Below are 26615 nucleotides of genomic sequence, written 5' to 3' on the forward strand. Positions count from 1 at the left end.
TGGCCGGCCGTGTGTAAAGGGTTATACAGGAGTGGGAAGTGGGAGCGGTTGGTGGATGAGTTTGTGGATAGTCTGTGTGGGGATGGATGGACAGGGGAGGGGGACTTGTGTGGGGATGGAAAGGTGGGTGGGAGGAGCCGTGTGCGGATGGATGGATGGACAGGTAGGTGGGTGGATCTGTGTCGGGATGGATGGATGGATGGTTGGACAGGCGGGCGAGTGGATCTGTGTTGGGATGAATGGATGGACAGGTGGGTGGATGGATCCATGTGGGGACGGGGCTGTGGGAATCCCCGCTTGTGGGGTCCTTTTTCCAGACATACCCCATCCATCTTTCTGTCCTCAGCTCTCCTTTGCAGCACAGAGCTCAGCTGTGCCATGGGGTGGGCCCTGGAACCCGCCTCACCTTCCCCGTGCAGACCTCCTCTGGCTAAGAATAACCCAGCCCCCAAGCCAGCCCAACCCTGGCCTCACCATTCAACCTCTCTCTGTTCCAGCCGCAGAGCCACAGGAGGAACCCACCCCCCAACCAAGCCTGGGGGAGCTCTCAGCCTCCGACGTCACCCACGAGTCCGTCCTGCTCTCCTGGACCGTCCCGGCCGGGGACTTCGACTCCTTCCTCCTCCAGTACAAGGACGCGGAGGGCAAGCCCCAGGCGCTGTCTGTGGACGGGGGATCCCGCATGGTCACCGTCCCCAACCTGGCGCCTTCCCGCCGATACAAGTTCAACCTCTACGGCGTGTCCGGCCGCAAGCGCCTGGGCCCCCTCTCCACCGATGCCACCACAGGTCAGCGGCTGCCCCCGGGACACTGGCCCCTTCCTCTTTAGCTCTTTTCCCTGGAGCTCAGCGAGGACACTGGCCACGGGGCCAGCATGTTCCCAGAGAGAGAAATCCCAGCCGCCGTAATATGGTCACCAGGGAATCAGTGGATAAATAGCTTGGGGGTGGAGTCAGACGGAAGGTTAGAGTTGTGGGTAGATGGGTGTATACATGGAAGGCCGGCCGACTGGCCAGCCGTGTGTAAAGGGTTATACAGGAGTGGGAAGTGGCAGCGTTTGGTGGATGAGTTTGTGGATAGTCTGTGTGGGGATGGATGGACAGGGGAGGGGGACTTGTGTGGGGATGGACAGGTGGGTGGGAGGAGCCGTGTGCGGATGGATGGATGGACAGGTAGGTGGGTGGATCTGTGTCGGGATGGATGGATGGATGGTTGGACAGGTGGGCGAGTGGATCTGTGTCGGGATGAATGGATGGACAGGTGGGCGGGTGGATCCGTGTGGGGATGGATGGATGGACAGGTGGGCGAGTGGATCTGTGTTGGGATGAATGGATGGACAGGTGGGTGGATGGATCCATGTGGGGACGGGGCTGTGGGAATCCCCGCTTGTGGGGTCCTTTTTCCAGACATACCCCATCCATCTTTCTGTCCCCAGCTCTCCTTTGCAGCACAGAGCTCAGCTGTGCCACGGGGTGGGCCCTGGAACCCGCCTCACCTTCCCCCTGCAGACCTCCTCTGGCTAAGAATAACCCAGCCCCCAAGCCAGCCCAACCCTGGCCTCACCATTCAACCTCTCTCTGTTCCAGCCGCAGAGCCACAGGAGGAACCCAGCCCCCAACCAAGCCTGGGGGAGCTCTCAGCCTCCGACGTCACCCACGAGTCCGTCCTGCTCTCCTGGACCGTCCCAACTGGGGACTTCGACTCCTTCCTCCTCCAGTACAAGGACGCGGAGGGCCAGCCCCAGGCGCTGTCTGTGGACGGGGGATCCCGCACGGTCACCGTCCTCAACCTGGCGCCTTCCCGCCGGTACAAGTTCAACCTCTACGGCGTGTCCGGCCGCAAGCGCCTGGGCCCCCTCTCCACCGACGCCACCACAGGTCAGCGGCTGCCACCGGGACTCCGGTCCCTTCCCCTCCTTCCCCCTTTGCCTCACAGTGGGGCATGGATGCCAGCCACTGGCCTGGGATGTTCACAGGAAGTTGCATCAAAGCCTCCTGCTTCCATAAGCTAACTCCTGGCCACACAACAGCTAGAGAGAGGAAGATGGATGGTTGTGTCTGGGGCATGTTGAGTGGTTAGATAGATGTGTCTGGGAATGGGTGGGTGGGTGGATGAATGGATGGGAGGGTGGGTGGGTGGGTGGCTGGGTGGATGGATGGATGGATGTAGGGACAAGTGGATGGGTCGATGAATGGACAGAGGTGGGTGGGTGGATGGATGGATGGATGGATGGATGGATGGATGGATGGGAAAGTGGGTGGATTGATGGATGGATGGATGGATGGATGTAGGGACAAGTGGATGGGTGGATGGATGGACGGAGAGGAGGGTGTATGGATGGATGGATGGATGTAGGGACAAGTGGATGGGTGGATGGATGGACGGAGAGGTGGGTGGATGGATGGACGGAGAGGTGGGTGGATGGATGGATGGATGGACGGAGAGGTGGGTGGATGGACAGAGAGGTGGGTGGGTGGATGGGTGGGTGGATGGATGGATGGATGGATGTAGGGACAAGTGGATGGGTGGATGGATGGACAGAGAGGTGGGTGGGTGGATGGATTGATGTAGGGACAAGTGGATGGGTGGATGGATGGACGGAGAGGAGGGTGGATGGATGGATGGATGGATGTAGGGACAAGTGGATGGGTGGATGGATGGACGGAGAGGTGGGTGGATGGATGGATGGATGTAGGGACAAGTGGATGGGTGGATGGATGGACGGAGAGGTGGGTGGATGGATGGACGGAGAGGTGGGTGGATGGATGGATGGATGTAGGGACAAGTGGATGGGTGGATGGATGGACGGAGAGCTGGGTGGATGGATGGATGGATGGATGGATGGATGGATGTAGGGACAAGTGGATGGGTGGATGGATGGATGGAGAGGTGGGTGGATGGATGGATGGATGGACGGAGAGGTGGGTGGATGGATGGATGGACGGAGAGGTGGGTGGATGGATGGATGGATGGACGGAGAGGTGGGTGGGTGGATGGATGGATGGGAGGGTGGATGGATGCAGCGACAGAGGAATGGCTCTGTGTGGGGTTGGATGGACAGACGGGTGGGTGGGCGGTTTGTATTGGAGGGATGGATGGTTTTGGAGAGTCACACGTAGAGGTATATACGTGTATATACGTGGAACCTTCTTCTGCCGGGTGGTTCTGGCAGCAATAATGGTGGCTGGATGCCTGGGGGGTCGACAAACGGAGGTGTAATGTAGCAGGGTTTCTGAAGGCACCACCGAGATGGTCAATTCAGGACAAATTGCTTAGAGACAGCTCAAAGTTCTCCACTATAAGGCACCAAACCAAGTACGCAGCTTCTATTCACCACCCTGGCCAGCACGGAGCCTCACAAGCAAAACCCCCCCAGTCACCCCAGTGTTCCCTGTGACCCACCCAGCCCCCTTTACACAGGGGAGAGGTTATAACCCATCCCCCACCTCCCCTCAGACACCCCAGTGCTCCCTGTGCCCCCCCAGCCCCCCTTACACAGGGGAGAGGTTATAACCCATCCCCCACCTCCCCTCAGACACCTCTGTGCTCCCTATGCCCCCCAGCCCCCCTTACACAGGGGAGAGGTGATAACCCATCCCACACCTCCCCTCAGACATCCCAGTGTTCCCTGTGACCCACCCAGCCCCCGCTTACACAGGGGAGAGGTTATAACCCATCCCCCACCTCCCCTCAGACACCTCTGTGCTCCCTGTGCCCCCCCCCAGCCCCACCTTACATAGGGGAGAGGTTATAACCCATCCCCCACCTCCCCTCAGACACCCCAGTGCTCCCTGTGCCTCCCAGCCCCCCCCTCACACAGGGGAGAGGTTATAACCCATCCCTCACCTCCCCTCAGACATCCCAGTGTTCCCTGTGCCCCCCCAGCCCCTCCTTACACAGGGGAGAGGTTATAACCCATCTCCCACCTCCCCTCAGACACCCCAGTTCTCCTTGTGTGAAAGCTGGTCCCAAGATGGAGTTGGTCCCATGAGCGAGTCCCCTGTCCCTGTAGGACTGTCCTTTTTTGTTAGCCACCATTGCTCACATGCTGGTCTGAACCTACACAGCAAAGCTTCTGAGATGTGGACGGGTGCCTATCAAGGTGCATTGTCAGTCAAGCCCTTCGATTCGTGTGGCTAGTGACCCTTTCACAACGGTCTGGCCTAACCTCCCACGGAAGGTCTCCCAGGAGCAAAGATGTGCAATACCCGCACGGAACCGACTCTCCTCACTGCAAGCCCAACAGCGAAACCTGCCGAGGAGCAGCATAAACATAAGCTTCAAGGGGTAGCTGAGTTAGTCTGTTCGGGTGTGTCTAGACTATAGGGGATTTTTTTCGAAAAACTTCCCCTGCCTCTAGACTTCTGCCACGTTCTTTTGAAAGTAAATCGAAAGAACGTGGCAGTTTTTTCGACTGTGGAAAGACTCGATTTACGAAGATGAGTGCCTTTTTTTGAAAGTACTGGTTGTCGTCTAGACGCTTTTTTTCGAAAGAGGCTTTTTCAAAAGTATCTTTCGAGAGAGGCTTGCAGTCTAGACGTAGCCTTACGTAGAAAAAAACAACAAATGGTCTAGTCGCAGTTGATAGACGGATAAAACACGTAGGTGGTATCAAGAGCCTTTGGGGCACAGCCCACTTCTTCAGATGACCAGAGTTATGAGTTTAGGATGTGCACACCCAAAATAGTTAGCAAACGATGAGCTTTCAAGAGATACCTCACTTGGCCCCCTTTGTACAAGACTTGGTGCCAGGCTAGAACGGAGGGTACAACAATGATTTGAACGCTCACATTCGAATTTTAATAACATCACCGGTGACTCAATGGTCAATGACTATATTGGTGTGTGGGAAGGGAGAGACGGGTGCGTCTGGGGATGGAAGGTGTCAATCGGGACCTTTCCTTTCACTTTTCTGGCTATGGTTAACCCTCTTCTCTCTCTCTCATTTGTTCTTCCATCCTCTCCCCGCCCATCCCATGTCTGCTCTCACCAAGATTAATGCCGGTCACTCTGGAGCAACCAAGGCGGGATGGCCGTGGGAAACCAGGAATGCAGGGTCCTCTGCAGACATGCCCTGTCTGTCTGTCTGTCTGTCACTACCTCTCCTTGCCAGCAGCAGGATCCAGTCGTGTCCTGGGTCCAGCCCCTGAAGCTCCCTGAACCGCCTCTTGCTAATCCTCTACAGCTCCCCTGTGACTGGGAATGACCCAGTCCCCCAAAGAAGCAGTGAGCCCGCCCCTACCCCAGCCATACCGTCAACCCCCCTCTCTCTGTTCTGCTTGCAGCACCGCGGACGGAGGAACCCAGCCCCCAGCCCAGCCTGGGCGAGCTCTCGGCCTCCGACATCACCCACGACTCCGTCCGGCTCTCCTGGACCATCGACAAGGGGACCTTTGATTCTTTCCTCCTCCAGTACAAGGACGCGGAGGGCCGGCCCCAGGCGCTGCCCATGGACGGAGGATCCCGCACGGTCACCGTCCCCAACCTGGCGCCTTCCCGCCGGTACAAGTTCAACCTCTACGGCGTGTCCGGCCGCAAGCGCCTGGGCCCCGTCTCCACCGACGCCACCACAGGTCAGCGGCTGCCCCCGGGACACCGGCCATTTCCCTGGAATAAATTGCCTAGGGGTGTGTAGTCTCTGACACTGGAGATATTGCAGAGCAGGTTGGAGAGACACCTGTCAGGGACGGTCTAGACGGTGCTTGGTCCTGCCATGAGGGCAGGGGACTGGACTCGATGACCTCTGGAGATCCCTGCCAGTCCTAGTGCTCTAGGAGGGGTGGACGGGTGGAGCTGTGGGATGTGTAACGATGGATGGAGAAGATGGAACCGGCTGGGAGTTATGGGGGGTCTCACAGGTGGGGGTGGGGGTGACCCTTGTGCCAGGAGGCAGCTGGAGGGGCTGTGATGGGTCTGATCATGGATGCCTGGTGAGATGGACATGACTGGGCACGTCGCCGCCCCCACCCCGGCTGCACCCGTCACCCTCCTCTCTCTGTTCCAGCCGCAGCGCCACAGGAGGAACCCAGCCCCCAGCCCAGCCTGGGGGAGCTCTCGGCCTCCAACGTCACCCACGACTCCGTCCTGCTCTCCTGGACCGTCAACAAGGGGACCTTCGACTCCTTCCTCCTCCAGTACAAGGACGCGGAGGGCCAGCCCCAGGCGCTGCCCGTGGACGGGGGATCCCGCTCGGTCACCGTCCCCAACCTGGTGCCTTCCCGTCGATACAAGTTCAACCTCTACGGCGTGTCCGGCCGCAAGCGCCTGGGCCCCGTCTCCACCGACGCCACCACAGGTCAGCGGCTGCCCCCGGGACGCCGGCCCCTTCCCGGGAATAAATTACCTGGGGAGGGGGGCTGTGGGGACTCATTGGGTTAGGGCTTTCCCAGATAGATGTGTCCAAGCCTTCCATCTTCAGAAGCAGGTTGCTGGCTACAGAGTGTGGCTGGCCGGGCGCGTCTGGCGAAGGAGGGATGAGGAGTTTGGAGGGGTGGACGGAGGCGTGTTTGGGGATGGAGGGAGCGATCACTTTCTGGGATCGGTGGGTGTCCGGCCCTGTCTACACTGAGCGGGAAGCTCGAAGTTAGTCTGGTTGATTGTCAGCACCCGATTTTGCAAAGTCGAAGGAACAGTCCCCAGGGCGTGCAAGAACTTGTCGCCATTTAAAGTAGCGCATCTCCCGGAGGGTGGCTGCCGCCGGCTTGGAGAGCCCTGCAGTTCCTGCACCCCTTTGCATTCCGGGTTAGGCTCCCATAATGTTCTCGTCTTCTTCCTCCCCCGGCTTGAGGTGTTTCGCGCCCTGCTCCCCCGTTAGTCGCGAGGACACCGTGTCAGGGTGAGCACGGAAGCCCGCAGGGAATCGAAGCCTTATGCTACTGAGATCAGCCATGGTGCGGCTAATGCTGGCCCACGTCCAGAGCACACGCAGGGCCCGCCGGCATGAGGCAGAATTTTGAGAGGCCATGGACGTCTTCTGCGAAACCCTTGGATTGAGCCATTTGGACTGAGCCGGCGTTCACGCCTGTGCCCGCGTAAAGTCACTTCCATGGAGGCTGGTGATGCTCTCCCCCGCCCTGAAGCGCCGGTATAGGACAATGACCATGGGAAGCCTGCAATGCCAGTGTGACGACGCAGTCGGGGTTCCCCCAATTCTGCACCCCCATAGCAGCAAGAACAGACTCCCCAGCCGGTAGAATAGAGGGTGTTTATTGCGTCTCCAGGATACAGCCCAGCACAGACGCGACGTGTCTACAGGAGTCAGGGCCAGGGTGGTCCAGACCCCTTGGGTTAGGGTCTATCACCCCTCGCCCTCAGCCCCAGCAACCTCAGTCTGTCTCCCTCGTGGTCCAGCCACAGACTGCCCGTTCCCCGAACACTCACTCCCCGAGGCCCCTCGCTGCCCCCACTCGTCTGACCGGTTGGGTCTTTGTCTAGTGCCTTAGGCAGCCCCCCCGCTGGGCCGTGCTCACAGGCCGAGGCCAGTAGGGGTCAGTCACAGCCCAAGCGCAGCAACCCGCAAGGTACTGACACTACATCAGCACATGTGGGTGAGTCAGTGGGAATTACACAGCCCAGCGCAGGGGGACCCCGGGTCTCAGAGCAGACAGCCCCCCCACTGCGCCACAGCCAGACAGCCACCGGTCAACTGGGAATTGACTCGGAGAGGGAAACCTACAGTGGGTCTGTGACCCAAGGCAATCAATGCCCATCCGCTATGGGCGGCAGTGACTCTGGGAAGTGTGACCAGCGAGCAGGGCTTTGCTGAGATGGGTTCCCGAATGGCGGCGGAGCGGCAGAACGCACGTCCCTACCTTGGCCCCCAGCCACTGCCAAGGAGGACACGAAGCACAAGGGATACGTCTCGGCGGTGTGAACTGGATCACGAGAGCCATTTCACCGACCTCAGCGTAGGATGGCCAGGAGAGGGTGCCTGACGCACGTCTTTGGGGACTTGTGCCTCTCCACAAAGCTGCGCCCTGGAACTTTCTTCCCAGACCGGAAAATTGGCATTGGTGGCATTGAGACGCCAGCTGGGATCCTTGGCCACCAAGCCGACCCCGGGCTGCCGTAACGTACGAAGCCGTACACAGGCCGCCAGGGGCAGCCCGGCTGTAGGCTGAGGAAGTGCAGGACGGCTGTAGGATGTGCTGCTGGGCGCACAGAGGGAAGGTCCCGCTGTCCGCTGGCAAGGTTGGACCTCAGGGGAAGCAACTTTCCTGTTGTCGTGGCCGCCTGCCACGTGCTCCATAATATCTGTGAGCGTAGGGGACAGCCAAGCGGGGGAGCGAGGCTCGAGACAGCGCCCAGATGGTGGCTCGGTGCAGCCAGACACCAGGGTGATACAGCGAGCACAGGGAGGGGCGCTCCAAATCGGAGACAGCTTTCGGAGCTGAAGGAGGTGTCTGTGCCTTCAGCATGCTTGCCTCCAAACCCACCCTTCTACGCCAGCAATGAGGAGCCTGCTGTGCAGAAGCCATGTGGTTTTACTTAGAGAGCACAGCAGGGAGAGGAAAGGAATCCGGGGCGTGTGTGTAAACACAACGGTGCTTTGCGCTGCCCCCCCCACCAGCAGCGCATTCCTCCGCTGGCTTACACGCTCCCTGGCCAAGTGGGCGGGCGGCGTGTGCTCCTTCGTGCTGTCATCCCTGGTCCGTCTGCCTGCCGGTGTGTGCCAGCGGGTGGAGCCGAGGGAGCACACAGCGGGCCCGCTGCAACAAAAGGCGAGGAGCTGCGTTGTGCAGCGGGTTGCCTTGGATCCGCCTTCTCCTGTTCACACCCAGAGGCAGGGAGCGGAGGCTGCCTGAGTGTGGCCACAAACCTGAGTCTACACGGCAACACTTGGCACGGCCGTGACGCCAGGCCCCTCGCGGCAAGGGAAGGCGTCCTGGCTTGGAGGACAGAATAAGGCACCTCCCCAGACACCCGTGGGGAAGGTGTGATGTAGTGGGCAGGCAGTACACTCTCTTTGGGCAGGTTGCTATATAAAATCATGAGTGGTGTGGAGAGGGCAGATAAAGAAAAGTGATTTATTGGTTCCCATAATAGAAGAACTAGAGGACACCAAATGAAATTAATGGGGAGCAGGTTTAAAACTAATAAAAGAAAGTTCTTCTTCACACAGCGTGTAGTCAACCTGTGGAACTCCTTGCCAGAGGAGGCTGTGAAGGCTAGGACTATAATAGAGTTTAAAGAGAAGCTAGATAATTTCCTGGAGGTTAGGTCCATAAAAGGCTATTAGCCAGGGGATAAAATGGTGTCCCTGGCCTCTGTCAGAGGCTGGAGGGGGATGGCAGGAGACAAATCGCTTGATCATTGTCTTCGGTACACCCTCTCTGGGGCACCCGGTGCTGGCCACTGTCCGCAGACAGGACACTGGGCTAGATGGACCTTTGGTCTGACCCAGCACGGCCGTTCTTATGTTGCTGTGTTTGGGCTGTGGGTGACCCCTACTGGCCTGTATCTGTAAGCGCTGCCCAGCGGGGGTGGGGGGGGGGCAGGGTCTGCTGAGGAGTCTGAGGTCACGTAGATGGTGACCCAACCGGTTCCTACCTGTGGAGGGATGGGACTGAATAAGGGAAGTGAGTGTTTGGGGGAAGGGTCAGTTTTTGGCTGAAAAACATGAAGAGAGGAGTCTGAGCTGGGGGTTGAGGGGGCGATGAGCCCCCCAACCCCAGGGGTCTGAGGCATCCTGGCCCTGACTCCTGTGGCCACATCACGTCTGTGCTGGGCCGTATCCCGGAGGAGCGATAACCCCCCTGTTCTACCGGCCGGCAGAGTCTGGTCTGGCTGCTGCGGGGCTGCAGGATCGGGGGGAGCAGAAGGATCAACGGGTCTCTCTGTGGAGATGCGCAGGGAGGATTCCGGCTCCGGCTCCAGACACGTTAACACGCTGTTCCAGGGACACACCCACACCCTGCTGCGTTTGGCAGAGCGGCCCCCACAGATCACACCCAACTGGCCCAGCCCACTTGTAGCAAGATGAAAAATACGACCTCACCAGAAGCGCCCTCCCTGACGTCCGGGCCCGGCGCGAGGCACCCGAGCGGAGGGGATTGGCTCCGAGGTTAGGAAAAGCGCCTGGCTCTTGGTGACATCAGCTGTCCTGATCATTCTCCCTTCATCCTCCGTTCTATCCTCCCCGCTGCTGGCTGTGGAGTGTCTTCGGAGGAATCCACGGCCTGGCTGGGGAAGCTGGCCGGGTCCCCTGCAAGGATCGCCTGCAGCTCCTCACAGACATGGCGTGATCCAAACCATCTGCTTGCTTCCTTTGTCTTCTGGCATGACGGCACCAGCTCCTTTGTTTTCACTGCTGGGCGTCCCTGGCGGATCCTTCCTCCTCCGTGCACTATGCAATCTTGGCGCGGAGATCCACGTTTCTTTGGCTGGTTCGGAGTTCTGGGAGAACCGAGTCCTCTCCCCACATAGCAGTGAGGTCCCGCGTCTAAGGAACGCCCCACGCTGGAACTCGGCTGCGACTCCGGGCATTCGTGGTCTGGTGTGCTGCTGGGGTGGGCTACCAGGCCTGAGGTCTGCTCGCCATGCCGGCCACATGGGCCATGAAATTAATATGTTCCTGTTCCCCTGCCGAGCAGCAGCGTTGACAGTCCTAGCCTGTGACATTTCCCGGACGCCAAGAATGCCCGCTTTCACAACAGTGTGTCTGCACGACCATAAAGTCGACCAGGCCTGGCCAAATATAGCGCAACTCCTCGTGAAAAGCTGGTGTATCAAATCGACTTCAGCGGTCCTCCGAGTCAGCAGACCGTACTCACTGCATAGAAATTTGACCTACTGCAGCTAAGTTCGACCTAAACTCCCACTGTAGACCAGGCCCCAGTGAGGTCTGTGGCTTTGGGTCGCCCCCTTCTCTTTCTCTCCTTCTGTCTCAGCTCACCAAGGTGTCTGCCGGTCGCTCTGGGCTGTCCCCTCCATGGGGGCGGGGTGGTCACCGGGAACCCGGGAATGTGGGGTCCTCCTTCCCAGCAGCAGAATCTAGATGTGTCTTCAGGGGTCCCTGCATCCTCCCCCCATCAGTCCTCTCCACAGATCCCCTTGAACTAGGATTAACCCAACGACCTGCCAACTGGTCCCCCACCCCCACTTCACCCCCTTCCTCTGTTCCAGCCACAACACCACAGAAAGAGCAACCTGCCCTCCAACCCAGCCTAGGGGAGCTCTCGGTCTCTGACATCACCCATGACTCCGTCCTGCTCTCCTGGACCATCGACAAGGGGACCTTCGACTCCTTCCTCCTCCAGTACAAGGACGCAGAGGGCCAGCCCCAGGCGCTGCCCGTGGACGGAGGATCCCGCACGGTCACCGTCCCCAACCTGGCGCCTTCCCGCCGGTACAAGTTCAACCTCTACGGCGTGTCCGGCCGCAAGCGCCTGGGCCCCCTCTCCACCGACGCCACCACAGGTCAGTGGCCGTGCCAGCATTGCTCGGGTCCTTAACATAATTAATTTAAAAAAATTAAAGGAAAATGTTCATGATTTATTGAAATGACTGTATTTTTTTAAAGCAGTGTTATTTTTACAAAGTTAATTTTAATAATTTTTTACATGGGAATTCCATCAAGTGTCTTTTTTCACCTCTATAAAATCTTCCCATTCCCTGTATTTTAACACAATTTTAGTCAATTTGGTTTCCAGGAACGTTTTCTAGTTTCCAAACCTTAAGCATTGACTTAGCTGGGCTAAAACAGAGCATGACTCCATATTTCTCCTTTATCTCTTTTCTGTAAGGTTTCTCGAGAACACTCTTCCCAGCTCATCCTATTTTTCTGGCTCGTCTTGGCTCAGTCTCTCAATATTCGTTCAGTCCTGTCAGTGCTAAGAACTGTCCTTGCTTTGGCAATTCTATCTTTTCTGTTTGGTTTTCTGAGAACTAGTTCCATTCTAGGCACATCCCATTTTCCTGGCACATCCGAAGCCGGACGTTGCTTTAAGTTATGATCAGAGGCAGCTGTATATCGAAGTTGGTAGCCTTCGCTCTTACTGTTTAGCAGGAGTTCTTGATCAAACAAACTGTCTACAACAGTGTTTCTCAAGCAGTGGTATGAGTACTCTTAGTGGTACTCAAGAGAAGTCTGGGGTGTACGTCAACGTAACTGAAACTTGGAGAAAACTGAATTTTTGTTTTAGGTTTTACAGCACTTTATTATTTTTGCACTTTTTACACCCAAAAATTTCATCGCCCGCCTGGTTACGATTAAGCTGTTTAAACAAATGTGTTGCAATAGTAGAAAAAAAATTGTGTGTCTCTGATAACTGTAGGTACTAGCGGTACTCACAATTTTTTTTTAAAACAGGTACTTTATAAAAAATGGTTGAGAAACCCCAGTCTAAAATATATAGTAAATGAAAAGTAGGATTTAAGAGGCTGTAAATAACAGCACACAGAACAAAGTCAGATACTAAGTAAAATAAAACCAAACACACCAGCTAAGCCTAATACACTAATATGCGTCTAGACTGGCAAGATTTTGCGCAAATACTTTTAACGGAAAGGTTTTTCCATTAAAAGTATTTGCTCAAGAGAGTGTCTACGCTGGCACGGATGCTTTTGCGCAAAAGACATCTTTTGCGCAAAAGCATCCGTGCCAGTGTAGATGCTCTCTTGCGCAAGATAGCTCCGATGGCCATTTTAGCAATCGGCCTTTCTTGCGCAAGAAATTAACTTCGCTGTTTACACCGGCCTCTTCCGCAAGAATAGTTGCGCAAGAGGGCTTATCCCTGAGCGGGAGCGTCAGAGTCTTTGTGCAAGAACCACTGATTTTTGGTGGTTCTGCACAAATACGTCAATGTTCTGCACAAATACTCGCGGCCAGTGTAGACAGGCGGCAAGATTTTGTGCAAAAGTGGCCGCTTTTGCGCAAAATCTTGCCAGTCTAGACGCAGCCCAAGGGTATGTCTACACTACAGCATTATTTCGAAATATCTAATTTTGAAACAGTTATTTCAAAATATCTTATTTCAAACTAACACGTCTACACACAAAATGCATTTTGAAATAGCTTTTTGCTATTTCAAAATAGCGCGTCCACACTGATTGGATGCTGAATCGCATTTAAGGCCATTCGGAACTGGTTCCAGCAGGGCATCAGGTCAGAAGTTACCTTGTGGCCAGGGCAGCCAGCAGGACACCCTGGGAAGGGCTGGAGGACCCCTATTTCGAAATAAGCATCTACACAGCGCTTATTTTGAAATAGCAATTTTGAAATTGGCGCTATTCCTCATGGAATGAGATTTACCAATTTCAAAATAAGCCCTCCTCTATTTCAAATTAATTTCAAAATAGCAGTTGGCTTGTGTAAACACTAGCACAGTTATTTCAAAATAACGTCTGTTATTTCGAAATAACTTCGCTGTGTAGACATAAGAAACTGGTCACATGGAATCTCTCACCCTCGGTTATTATGGTTAGCTTCTTTCGCAGTCTGGTCCGCCTCCCAATTTGGACTTGATCCTTCCTTCATCTGGTCTTATATGTGTCCAGACTTGTATACCAGGGCCCCCAAAATCTAACACCCCAGGCCCATCGGAGAGGGAATCCAGCCGTGAGCACCTGACCCATTGGTGAAAGCCCTTCAGCTCCTGCACACCCAGTGTGTTCTGCTGTGTCCTTAGCCAGGGCCGTACTCACAGAGAGCTCGAAGCGTCTCTTTGTGTTGCTAAGTGCGAGTTAGGCATAGGGAGACGAGTTCTATGCTACGGCGTACAGCCCCGTAAATCCCATTGGTGGGTGCGTGGCCGTAATGCCAGGAGGCATCTAGCCATGACTGGACAGGACTGCCTGGGTGCATGGGGGCGTATGAGGATGGTGCGAAGGGCGGTTCTGGGGCTGGGTGGGTGTCTGTCTGGGGGGGTTTTCCCCTTGAGGGCGGCTTTCGCTCACCCCCTTTTCTTTTGCTCTTCTTTGTTCTTCCTTCCCTCTCTTCCCTCCTGTCCCAGCTCCGCTCTCCCCGAGGTGTGTGCTGGTCGCTCTGGGCCAGCCCCTCCATGGGGGCAGGATGGCCACGGGGAACCCGATGCAGGAACCGCTTTGCAGACACTCCCCGTCCATCTGTCTGTCCCCAGCTGTCCTTCCCCGCAGCAGGATCCAGCTGTGTCCTGGGATGGATCCATGGGGCTCTCTGCGCCCTCCCCCAATAAACCCCCCTGCAGGTTCCTTTTGCCTAGGAATTACCTTGCCCGCAAAGACCGTTTGAGCAGCGTCCCCCCCCACACACACCCTAGGTTAACCCCCTCTCTTGGTTGCAGCTGCAGCACGACGGGACGAGGAACCCACCGCCCAGCCCAGCCTGGGGGAGCTCTCGGCCTCCAACGTCACCCACGAGTCTGTCCTGCTCTCCTGGACTGTCCCAGCTGGGGACTTCGACTCCTTCCTCCTCCAGTACAAGGACGCGGAGGGCCAGCCCCAGGCGCTGTCTGTGGACGGGGGATCCCGCACGGTCACCATCCCCAACCTGGCGCCTTCCCGCCGATACAAGTTCAACCTCTACGGCGTGTCCGGCCGCAAGCGCCTGGGTCCCCTCTCCACCGACGCCACCACAGGTCAGCGGCTGCTCCCGGGACACCGGCCCCTTCCCCTCTGTTTTCCTTGGCCCTGCAGCACAGGAATAGACTGATCGTTGGGAAGATGCTCACATCCCACCCTTCCACCTTCCCAGCACTCCCTCTCCCCATGGCTCAGCAGTGTGGGGGGCTCAGATGCTGTTTCCATTCCACTTGTCTGAGTCTCCCCTAGTCCCTCTTTCTTGGATGGTCTATGGACCTCTTCATGCTGCCTCTACATGACTGTACTTCTCCATCCATCCCCTGCATGTATCCACAATGCCGTCCGTCCATCCATTCATCCATCCATCCCCTGCATGTATCCACAACGCCATCCATCCATCCATCCATCCATCCATCCATCCATCCCTGGAATGAAGTTTAACTGGTAATTCGAAGTAAGGGGTTTATTTCAGAATCGCCCTTCTCTGCCGCATGTAGACGCGGGCAGTTCTTCCAGGCTAGTCAATTTCTAAAATGGCGACCAGCCAGGAACATGCTAATGAAGGGATATTTAAATCCTGCGCTTCATTTGCAATTTTGGTCATCTTCATTAGCCTCCCTAGTTCGACCTAGGGGGCTAGTGTAGACATACCCCATCTGGACTGTCCATCCATCCGTCCATCCATCCAGGATACACTGAGGGGCACCATGCTCTGTCTCTAGGTCCCATCTCTCATTTTTGCTGCCTTGTGGCCTCACTGGTTAACTCTTCACCCCCTGCCGAGTCCATGGGTTATGGGGTAGGAGCTCCCGGCGCCCCCGTCCCTGCTCTCTGTGGCTCGTTGTGCCTTGATGGACTCAGCAAGTGGCCGCACGTTTCACCCTCATCTCTTTTCCAGCCACGGCGCCACAGGAGGAAGTCAGGACGCAGCTGCGCCTGGGGAAGCTCTCAGCAGCCAACGTAGCCCACGACTCCCTCGACCTCTCCTGGACTGTGGAGGAAGGGACCTTCGACTCCTTCATCGTCCAATACCGCGACGCAGATGGCAACCCCCGGGCCCTGCCCGTAGATGGCGCCCTGCGCTCCCTCCACCTCCACGACCTGGCGCCTTCCCACCGATACAAGATCAACCTCTACGGCGTGTCCGGCCGCAAGCGCCTGGGCCCCATCTCCACCAACGCCACCACAGGTCAGCGGCTGCCCCCGGGTGCTGGGTCTCCTCGGCTGCTTTGGGGTCCTCGAGCTTCACGTGTCTCTCCGGCACTGCTCATGCCTGTTGCTCACTGTTGCAGCCCAGGTCACGGGCAAGCACCGTGTGCACATCCATGCTCATCCGCTCGGCCTCCATCTGGTCCCCTGAGTCCAGGGGCACTGTTCTCCCTCACGCTTCACCGGCCTCAGCTCCTCGTTCTCTCCCTCCACCCACCTTCCGTCTGTGCGGCTTGCTTCTCTACAGCCCAGCCAACCAGCTCTCCCCTCTTCTGTCCATCGAATGTCCTTCGTTTATCTCTTTCCCTCTCCTGCGCCTCCCTTCTGGCTCCCTTTCTGCCTTCCCAATCACAGTCTGCGACACCTCTCGCCTTCTCTCTCATTTCTGTAACTGGTCTACTCCTCTTTTCTCTTTCTCCTCCACCTTCACTTGCTGTCCATCCGCTCCAGCCAATTCTCACCTCTCTTTCCTCCAGGCTGGTTCTTCAACTTTCCTTCCCCATCATTCTTCTGTTTCCTCCTCCTGCATGCTTTCCTCTCCCCTTCCCTTGCTGCCTCCCCCTTCCCCACGTCCCTTGGAATTTTCCTTCTACTTCCCTTCCTTAGCTGCTTCCTCCCTTTTCACTTGTCCGTTTCCTGGTACGTTTCTCCTCCTGCCTGATTCATTTGTTCTTTCACTCACTTCCAAGCTTTTATTTTTCCTCTCTTGTTGATTCTCATCCCAGACAGCAATCGGCACCCTTCACCCCCTCTCTCTGTTCCAGCCTCAGCACCGCAGGAGGAGGAACCCACCTCCCAACCCAGCCTGGGGGAGCTCTCAGCCTCTAACATCACCCACGACTCCGTCCTGCTCTCCTGGACTGTCTCAACTGGGGACTTCGACTCCTTCCTCCTCCAGTACAAGGACGCGGAGGGCAACCCCCAGGAGCTGCCTATGGAGGGGGGATTCCGCACGGTCACTGTCCCCAACCTGGCGCCTTCCCGCCGATACAAGTTCAACCTCTACGGCGTGTCCGGCCGCAAGCGCCTCGGCCCTGTCTCCACCGACGCCACCACAGGTCAGCAGCAGCTGCTGATCACCAGCTCAGTGTAACCCTTTGCTTTGCAGTACGGTAGGGACATGTTCACCATGCCAGGAGCAGCCCAGGGAGATGCATCTGAGCATCAGGTGTCCACATGCATGGACACGGATCAGACAACCAACAGAGAGTAGGGAGGGATGTGTGGATGTATGTATGGGGGAAGGGAGAGAAGGAGGAAGGAAGGAAGGAAGGAAGGAAGGGAGAGAAAGAGGGGTGCTGGATGGAGGGAGAACGGGAGGGGTGGAGAGGTGAATGGGTGGAAGAATGGAGGGGTGGATGGATGGGTGGAGGAAGGGAGGGTTGGAGGAACGGTTGCAGAGGGGTGTGGATGGATAGACAAGTTCACCTAGGACTGTATGGGATCGCTGACCAATGGATGGATGTGTTTAGCAGGACGGGTGTGTGGAATGAATGGCCGGATAGAAGGACGTGGCAGTGGATAGATGGCCACTGGGTATTAATAGAGAGGGATGGATGGATGGATTTCTGTGGGGGTGGATGGATGGATGGATTTCTGTGGGGGTGGATGGATGGATGGATGTCTTTGGGGGTGGATGGATGGATGGATTTCTGTGGGGGTGGATGGATGGATGGATGGATGTCTTTGGGGGTGGATGGATGGATGGATGTCTATGGGGGTGGATGGATGGATGGATTTCTGTGGGGGTGGATGGATGGATGGATGTCTATGAGGATGAATGGATGTCTGTGGGGGCGGGTGGATGGATGGATGTCTGTGGGGGTGGGTGGATGGATGGATGTCTGTGGGGGTGGATGGATGGATGGATGTCTATGGGGATGGATAGATGGATGGATGTCTATGGGGATGGGTGGATGGATGGATGGATGGATGTCTATGAGGATGGATGGATGGATGGATGTCTATGGGGATGGATGGATGGATGGATGTCTATGGGGGTGGATGGATGGATGGATGGATGGATGTCTGTGGGGGTGGATGGATGGATGGATGTCTATGAGGATGGATGGATGGATGGATGTCTATGGGGATGGATGGATGGATGGATGTCTATGGGGGTGGATGGATGGATGGATGGATGGATGTCTGTGGGGGTGGATGGATGGATGGATGTCTGTGGGGGTGGATGGATGGATGGATGTCTATGAGGATGGATGGATGGATGGATGTCTATGGGGATGGATGGATGGATGGATGTCTATGGGGGTGGATGGATGGATGGATGGATGGATGTCTGTGGGGGTGGATGGATGGATGGATGTCTGTGGGGGTGGATGGATGGATGTCTATGGGGATGGATGGATGGATGTCTATGGGGATGGGTGGATGGATGGATGTCTATGGGATGGGGCTTTGGATGGAGGAATGGTCGGTGATGGGTGGGGGTATCCATGGGAATTCCTTCCTCCCCTCCGGCCCCGCTATCTTTCTCCTTGTTTGTTCTCACTTCCCTCTCATGCCTGCCGTCCCAGCTCAGCTCTGAATGAGGTTTGTGCCCGTTGCTCTGGCCAACCCCTCCACAGAGGTGGGACGACTGCGGGGAACCCGGGACATGGGATCCTCTTTGCAGATACCCTCCATCTGTCTGTCCAGGCAGCAGGATCCAGCTGTGTCCTGGGGCCAGTCCCTGCAGCTCTCTGCACCCCTCCCCCATCCTCTCTGCAGATTTCCTCTGGCTGGAGCCCCATGGACCCAGCGAGCTGCTCATTACCCCGGCTGCACCCTTCACCCCCTCTCTCTGTTCCAGCCGCAGAGGTGCAGGTAGTGGAACACAGCCCCCAGCCCAGCCTGGGGGAGCTCACAGCCTCCAGCATCACCCACGACTCCGTCCTGCTCTCCTGGACCGTCCCAGCCGGGGACTTCGACTCCTTCCTCCTCCAGTACAAGGACGCGGAGGGCAAGCCCCAGGCGCTGCGCATGGACGGGGGATCCCGCACGGTCACCATCCCCAACCTGGCGCCTTCCCGCCGATACAAGTTCAACCTCTACGGCGTGTCCGGCCGCAAGCGCCTCGGCCCCGTCTCCACCGACGCCACCACAGGTCAGCGGCTGCTCCCGGGACGCCGGCCCCTTAGCCCCTGTCCCCTTTGCCTTGCAATGTGACATGGATGCCAATCAATGGGCCAGGGTCTTTCCAAGAAGATACTTCTAACCTTCCAACCTCCACAACTAGACTGCTGGCTGTAGCGCGTGGGGTTGGGTGGAGGGAAGAGAGGTGGATGGCTGGGTGGATGACAGACAGCAGGGTGATGTCTGGGGGTGGATGGATGAGTAGGCAGATGGAAGATTGGGGAGATATGTATGGTGAGAATCGACAGACAGAAGGGTGGGTGGATATGTGTGTGGATGGAGGGATGGAGGGATGGAAGGATGAGAGATATTTATGGAGATAGAAGGACAGATTGGCTGTGTCTAGACTACATGGCTCCATCGATGGAGCCATGTAGATTAGGGTTGTAGGCAAAGGGAAATGAAGCGGCAATTTAAATAATCGCGGCTTCATTTAAATTTGCATGGCTGCCGCGCTGAGCTGACAAACAGCTGATCAGCTGTTTATCGGCTCAGCGCGCTAGTCTGGACGCTCCACGGTCGACATCAAAGTCCTTTGTCAACCACCCCGTTATTCCTCGTGGGATGAGGTTTACCGGGGCAGTCGACAAAGGGCTTTGATGTCGACCGCGGAGCGTCCAGACTAGCGCGCTGAGCTGATAAACAGCTGATCAGCGGTTTGTCAGCTCAGCACGGCAGCCATGTAAATGTAAAGGAAGCGGCGATTATAAACAAATCTCCATCGACGGAGCCATGTAGTGTAGACATACCCATTGACAAAAGGACCGTTAGATATGTATGACAGACGCAAGGATAGGTAGATATGTATGGGGAAGGATGGAGGGGTGGATGGAAGGATGGGTGTATATGTCTGGGATTAGAGGAATGCCTGGATGAAAGGGTGGACAGATATGTAAAGGCATGGATGGCTGGACGGAGAGAAGGCAGTGTAGATATGTAGGGAGATGGATGGACAGATGGATGGCAGGGAGTGTAGATATGCAGGGGGATGGATGGACAGACGGACGGCAGGAGTATAGATATGCAGGGGGATGGACAGACGGACGGCAGGGACTGTAGATATGCAGGGGGATGGATGGACAGACAGACGGCAGGGAGTGTAGATATGCAGGGAGATGGAGGGACAGACGGACGGCAGGGAGTGTAGATATGCAGGGGGATGGATGGACAGACAGACGGCAGGGAGTGTAGATATGCAGGGGGATGGAGGGACAGACGGACGGCAGGGACTGTAGATATGCAGGGGGATGGACGGACAGACGGACGGCAGGGAGTGTAGATATGCAGGGGGATGGATGGACAGACAGATGGCAGGGAGTGTAGATATGCAGGGGGATGGATGGACAGACAGACGGCAGGGAGTGTAGATATGCAGGGTGATGGCCGGGTGTCCGGGGGATCTTTCCATTTCGTTATTGACTTTGGTTCATCCCCGTCACTTTCTCTCTCCTTTGTTCTTCTCTCCCCCTCTTTGCTCCCGTCCCAGCTCCGCCCCTCCCCGCCCCCTGGGCCCTGTGCCGGTCGCTCTAGGCCAGCGAGGCAGGGTGATGGTGGGTAGCCGGGGATGCAGGATCCTTTGCAGACACGCCCCACCTGTCGTCTTGCGCTGGCTCTCCTTCCCTGCCGCAGGACCCAGCTGTGTCCTGGGCCAGTCCCTGGGCCGCCCTGCCCCTCCCCCGACCAATTCTCTCTTCAGGTCCCCTCTGGCTTTGAATTCACAGGCCCTGAAGTACCATCAAGGCACCTTCCCCTTCTGGGTGCAGTTTCACCCCCTTCTCTCTTCCAGCCACGGAGCCGCAGGAGGCAAAACCTGCCCCTGAGCCCAGCCTGGGGGATCTCTCGGCCTCTGACGTCACCCACGAGTCCGTCCTGCTCTCCTGGACCGTCCCGGCCGGGGACTTCGACTCCTTCCTCCTCCAGTACAAGGACGCGGAGGGCCAGCCCCAGGCGCTGCCCGTGGACGGGGGATCCCGCACGGTCACCGTCCCCAACCTGGCGCCTTCCCGCCGGTACAAGTTCAACCTCTACGGCGTGTCCGGCCGCAAGCGCCTCGGCCCCGTCTCCACCGACGCCACCACAGGTCAGCGGCTGCCCCCGGGACTCCGGCCCCCTCCGCTCCTGCCCCTTTGCCTTGCAGTGTGACATGGATGCCGACAGATGGGTGATATTCACTCCTGGAAGATGTTTCTAAGCCTCAGGCATCCATGACCCTGTTCACCCCCCACAGATAGTGGGGGAGTGTGGATACATGGACAGATGGAGGAAAGGAAGCAGTGGGGAGGCACTGTGTGCATGGATGCATGGCTGGGTGGATGGATGGAGGGACAGACGGATGGATGGGTGGACGGGTGGGTGAGAGGGTGGATGGATGGAGGGACAGACGGATGGACGGGTGGGTGAGAGGGTGGATGGATGGAGGGACAGATGGGTGGACGGGTGGGTGAGAGGGTGGATGGATGGAGGGACAGACGGATGGATGGGTGGATGGGTGGGTGAGAGGGTGGATGGATGGAGGGACAGACGGATGGATGGATGGATGGATGGATGGATGGATGGATGGATGGATGGATGGATGGGTGAGAGGGTGGATGGATGGATGGAGGGACAGACGGACGGATGGGTGGACAGGTGGGTGAGAGGGTGGATGGATGGAGGGACAGACGGATGGATGGATGGGTGGGAGAGAGGGTGGATGGATGGAGGGACAGACGGATGGATGGATGGGTGGGAGAGAGGGTGGATGGATGGAGGGACAGACGGATGGATGGATGGGTGGGAGAGAGGGTGGATGGATGGAGGGATAGATGGGTGGGAGAGAGGGTGGATGGATGGAGGGATAGATGGGTGGGTGAGAGGGTGGATGGATGGATGGATGGATGGGTGGACGGGTGGGTGAGAGGGTGGATGGATGGAGGGACAGACGGACGGATGGATGGATGGGTGGGAGAGAGGGTGGATGGATGGAGGGACAGACGGATGGATGGATGGACAGGTGGGTGAGAGGGTGGATGGATGGAGGGACAGACGGATGGATGGGTGGACGGGTGGGTGAGAGGGTGGATGGATGGAGGGACAGACGGATGGATGGGTGGACGGGTGGGTGAGAGGGTGGATGGATGGAGGGACAGACGGATGGATGGGTGGACGGGTGGGTGAGAGGGTGGATGGATTGATGGGGGATGGATGTCAGTGGGTATGGCTGATGGGGAGGGAAGGGGACATTCAGGGCTAGCTGGGTGTCCGTGGGGATCTTTCCATGGACATTGGGGGCTTTGGTTCACCCCCTTCTCTTTCTCTCTTGTTCCTTCTCCTCCTTCTCCTCCCATCCCAGCTCCGCTCTCTCCGAGGTTTGTGCCAGTCGCTCTGGGCCAACCCCTCCACAGAGGCAGGATGGCTGCCGGGAACCCCAGACATGCCCCATCCGTCTACCCCCAGCTCTCCTTCCCAGTGACAGGATTCCTCTATGCCTTGAGGCTGATCCCTGGGGCTCCCTGCTAATCCTCTCGGCAGAGTCCCTCTGTCTGGGAATAACCTGGCACCCCATGGACCCAGTGAGCAGCCCCCATCCTGGCTGCACCCTTCACCCCCTCTCTTTGTTCCAATCGCAGCGCCACAGACAGAAGTACCCACCACCCAGCCCAGCCTGGGGGAGCTCTCAGCTTCCAACGTCACCCACGAGTCCGTCCTGCTCTCCTGGACCGTCCCGGCCGGGGACTTCGACTCCTTCCTCCTCCAGTACAAGGACGCGGAGAGCAAACCCCAGGCGCTGCCCGTGGACGGAGGATCCCGCACGGTCACCGTCCCCAACCTGACGCCTTCCCGCCGATACAAGTTCAACCTCTACGGCGTGTCCGGCCGCAAGCGCCTTGGCCCCGTCTCCACCGACACCACCACAGGTCAGCGGCTGCCCCCGGGACTCCGGCCCCCTCCCCTCCTGCCCCCTTTGTCTCGCAGTCGGGCAACAACACTGGGCAATGGGCTGGGTCCGTCGTAAGAAGATACTTTGCAGACTCAGCCTCCGTGGCCCAGTTTCTGGTGAATCTGCCTTTAGAGGGGGAACCATGTGGGGATGAATGGAGGAGTGGCTACATGGATAGAGAGGTTAAGTAATGTGGGTGCGTGGGTGGGTGGATGATGGATAGGCAGGAGGGCAGATGGATGGACGGACGGACAGACGGACTGGGTGTCAATGGGTGGACGGACGGACAGACGGACTGGGTGTCGATGGGTGGACGGACGGACAGACGGACTGGGTGTCGATGGGTGGACGGACGGACAGACGGACTGGGTGTCGATGGGTGGACGGACGGACAGACGGACTGGGTGTCGATGGGTGGATGGACGGACAGACAGACTGGGTGTCGATGGATGGATGGACGGACAGACGGACTGGGTGTCGATGGATGGAGGGATTCTTAGGTGTCCATGGGGATCTTTCCACTGATGTTGGTGGCTTTGGTTGACCCCTTCTCTCTCTCTTCTCCCAACTCAGCTCAGCTCCCATGAGGGTTTGTGCCAATTGCCTTAGGCTGCCCCTACAAGGCCAGGATGGCTGTGGGGAACTGGGGAGGGTGGGGTCCTTACAGTCATGCCCCAGCCGTCTGTCTGCCCATCCCCAGCTCCCCTTCCCCGCAGCAGGATCCAGCTGTGTCTTGGGCCGGTCCCTGGGGCTCCCTGCACCCTCCCCCCACCAATCCTCTCTGCAGGTCCCCTCTGGCTAGGAATAATCTGGCTCCCCAGGGATCCAGCAAACCCCCCCTTGGCCATGCCCTTCACCCTCACCCCCTCTGTTCCAGCCGCGAAGCCGCAGGAACCAAAACCCGAGCCCCAGCCCAGCCTGGGGGAGCTCTCGGCCTCCGACGTCACCCACGACTCCGTGCTGCTCTCCTGGACCGTTGACAAGGGGACCTTCGACTCCTTCCTCCTCCAGTACAAGGACGCGGAGGGCCAGCCCCAGGCGCTGCCCGTGGACGGAGGATCCCGCACGGTCACCGTCCCCAACCTGGCGCCTTCCCGCCGGTACAAGTTCAACCTCTACGGCGTGTCCGGCCGCAAGCGCCTGGGCCCCCTCTCCACCGACGCCACCACAGGTCAGCGGCTGCTCCCGGGACTCCGGCCCCTTCCCCTCCTGCCCCCTTTGCATTGCAGTGTGGTGAGAACTGGCCTGAACAGCTGGGAAGATGCTTCGGAGACTCCAAACTCCACAAGTCATCTGCTGGGCATTGAACAGAGAGAGTTTGGATGGATGGATGGATGGATGGATGGATGGATGGATGGATATAGCGGTACATGTGGGGGATGGGTGGACGGACAGGTGGAAGGATAGGTGGATGGATGGATGGATGGATGTGTACACGTGGGGTGGATGGACGGACGAGCATGGGCTTCGAAGGGGATGCAGAGGACATATGACGTGGGCAGACGTGTGAGTGAGTGGCCAGGGAATGGATGAAGGGCAGGTTGGGGATGGCCGGGTGGCGTTGGGGATCTTTCCATTGATGTTATTGGCTTTGGTTCACCCCCATCACTCTCTCGTTTGGCTTCTTTCCCTGCCCCCCAGCTCTCACCGAGGTGTGTGCCGGTCGCTCTGGGCCAAGCTCTCCACAGAGACGGGATGGCCGCGGGGAATCTGGGAACTTGGGATCCTCATGCCCCATCTGTCTGTCTGTTCCCAACTCTCCTTCCCAGCAGCAAGGTCCAGCTGAGTCCTGGGGCTGGTCCCTGGAGATCCCAGCACCCTCCCCCCACTAATGCTGTTTGTGAATCCCATCCGTTGGAGGACCCAGCGAGCTGTCTCCTACCCCGGCTGTTCCCTTTATCCCCTCTCTCTGTTCCAACTACAGCACCACGAGAAGAACCTGCCCCCCAGCCCAGCCTGGGGGAGCTCTCAGCCTCTGACATCACCCACGACTCCGTCCTGCTCTCCTGGACCATCGACAAGGGGACCTTCGACTCCTTCCTCCTCCAGTACAAGGATGCGGAGGGCCAGCCCCAGGCGCTGCCCGTGGACGGAGGATCTCGCTCGGTCACCGTCCCCAACCTGGCGCCTTCCCGCCAGTACAAGTTCAACCTCTACGGTGTGTCCGGCCGCAAGCGCCTGGGCCCCCTCTCCACCGACGCCACCACAGGTCAGCGGCTGCCCCCGGGACTCCGGCCCCTTCCCCTCCTGCCCCCTTAGCTGTGCAGTGTGCTGGGATAACAGTTGCCAGCTGGGACCTTCCTGAGACATGCTTCCTAGATTGCAAACTTCACGTCACATTTACTGGGCAGTGAAGAGAGGAAGGGACGGATGGAGGTGGGAGGGTGAATTGAAAGACAGGCAGATGAATCAGTGCTTATGAAGCAGACTGGATGAAAAGATAGATGAGGAAGGAAGGAAAGAAGGAAGGAATAGATAGAAAGATCTATAGGTGTCAGTGGGGATGAATGTATGGGGAGTGCCTTCAATGGATAGATGAGTGAATGTTTCTGGGGAAGGGCAGATGGATGGATGGATGGATGGATGGACTGATGTATGGAAGGACGGGTGGAAGGAGGGCTATCTTGGGTTATGAATGGAAGGACAAGTGGATGGGTTATGGGTTATCTTAGCTTATGAATGGAGCAAGGGCGGGACGGATGGGAGGATGGAGGGCTATCTTGGGTTATGAATGGAAGGAGGGAGGGAAGGACAGATGGATGGAAGGACGGGTGGATGGAGGGCTATCTTGGGTTATGAATGGGGAAGCAGGGGGCGGACGGACGAGTGGATGTGTATAAGGATGGAATGAGGAGGTGGATCTGGCAGGGTGATTTGGGGGTTGCATAGGTGGGGGGTGGGAAGGTGGGGGCAGCTGGAGGGGCCATGCTGGGAATGATGATGGGTGCGTGGCTAGCAGGCCGTGACTGGGTGTGGGTGTGTGGACGGGTGCAGCTGTAGAGGGTGATATGGACACACACTCTGCCACTAGGTTACCTCCCCGACCCAGGGATGGAAGGGCATCCGTGGGGATCTTGCCAGTCACGTCGGTGGCTTTGGTTCATCCCCTTCTCTCTCTCGCTCGTGTGTTCTTCCTTCCCTCTCGCTCCTCCCGTCCCAGCTCAGCTCTCACCGAGGTGTGTGCCGGTCGCTCTGGGCCATCCCCTCCATGGAGACAGGATGGCCTGGGGCAACCTGAGAAAGTGGGATCCTCTTTGCGGACATGCCCCGTCCATCCGTCTGTCCCCAGCTGTCCTTCCCAGCAACAGGATCCAGATGCATCCTGAGCCATTCCTGGGACTCCGTACACCCTTTCTCCACTAATCCTTTCTGCAGGGCCCCTGTGGCTAGGAATAAGCTGGCCCTCCAAGGACCCAGCACACTGCCCCATCCCACCCCCGCCGCACCCTTCACCCCCTCTCTCTGTTCCACCTGCAGAACCACAGACGGAGCAACCTGCCCCCCAGCCCAGCCTGGGGGAGCTCTCGGCCTCTGACGTCACCCACGACTCCGTCCTGCTCTCCTGGACCGTCCCGGCCGGGGACTTTGACTCCTTCATCCTCCAGTACAAGGACGCGGAGGGCCAGCCCCAGGCACTGTCCATGGACGGGGGAACCCGCACGGTCACCGTCCCCAACCTGACGCCTTCCCACCGATACAAGTTCAACCTCTACGGCGTGTCCGGCCGCAAGCGCCTGGGCCCCCTCTCCACCGACGCCACCACAGGTCAGCGGCTGCTCCTGAATTACTGTGTCCTCCCCCGCCCCTCCACTTTGCTTTGCAGTGCGGTGAGAACATCTTCCAACTAGGAATTTTC

The 26615-nt window shown here is 57.8% G+C and overlaps 1 protein-coding gene across 1 annotated transcript in view; it reads left to right on the plus strand.

Annotated features, from left to right (window-relative positions):
- The window catches only part of LOC102459430 (tenascin-X), a 91830-nt gene that overhangs the window by 45835 nt on the left and 19380 nt on the right, over nucleotides 1–26615 (plus strand). Inside the window, 14 exon segments of the mRNA XM_075918443.1 lie at nucleotides 498–788; nucleotides 1587–1877; nucleotides 5286–5573; nucleotides 6005–6295; nucleotides 11125–11418; nucleotides 14262–14555; nucleotides 15398–15688; nucleotides 16473–16766; nucleotides 18518–18811; nucleotides 20627–20920; nucleotides 22449–22736; nucleotides 23637–23930; nucleotides 24684–24968; nucleotides 26237–26524. Of these exon segments, the coding sequence (XP_075774558.1) occupies nucleotides 498–788; nucleotides 1587–1877; nucleotides 5286–5573; nucleotides 6005–6295; nucleotides 11125–11418; nucleotides 14262–14555; nucleotides 15398–15688; nucleotides 16473–16766; nucleotides 18518–18811; nucleotides 20627–20920; nucleotides 22449–22736; nucleotides 23637–23930; nucleotides 24684–24968; nucleotides 26237–26524 (4077 nt within the window).

Source organism: Pelodiscus sinensis, unplaced genomic scaffold, assembly GCF_049634645.1.
Source record: "Pelodiscus sinensis isolate JC-2024 unplaced genomic scaffold, ASM4963464v1 ctg203, whole genome shotgun sequence".
Taxonomy (NCBI): domain Eukaryota; kingdom Metazoa; phylum Chordata; order Testudines; family Trionychidae; genus Pelodiscus; species Pelodiscus sinensis.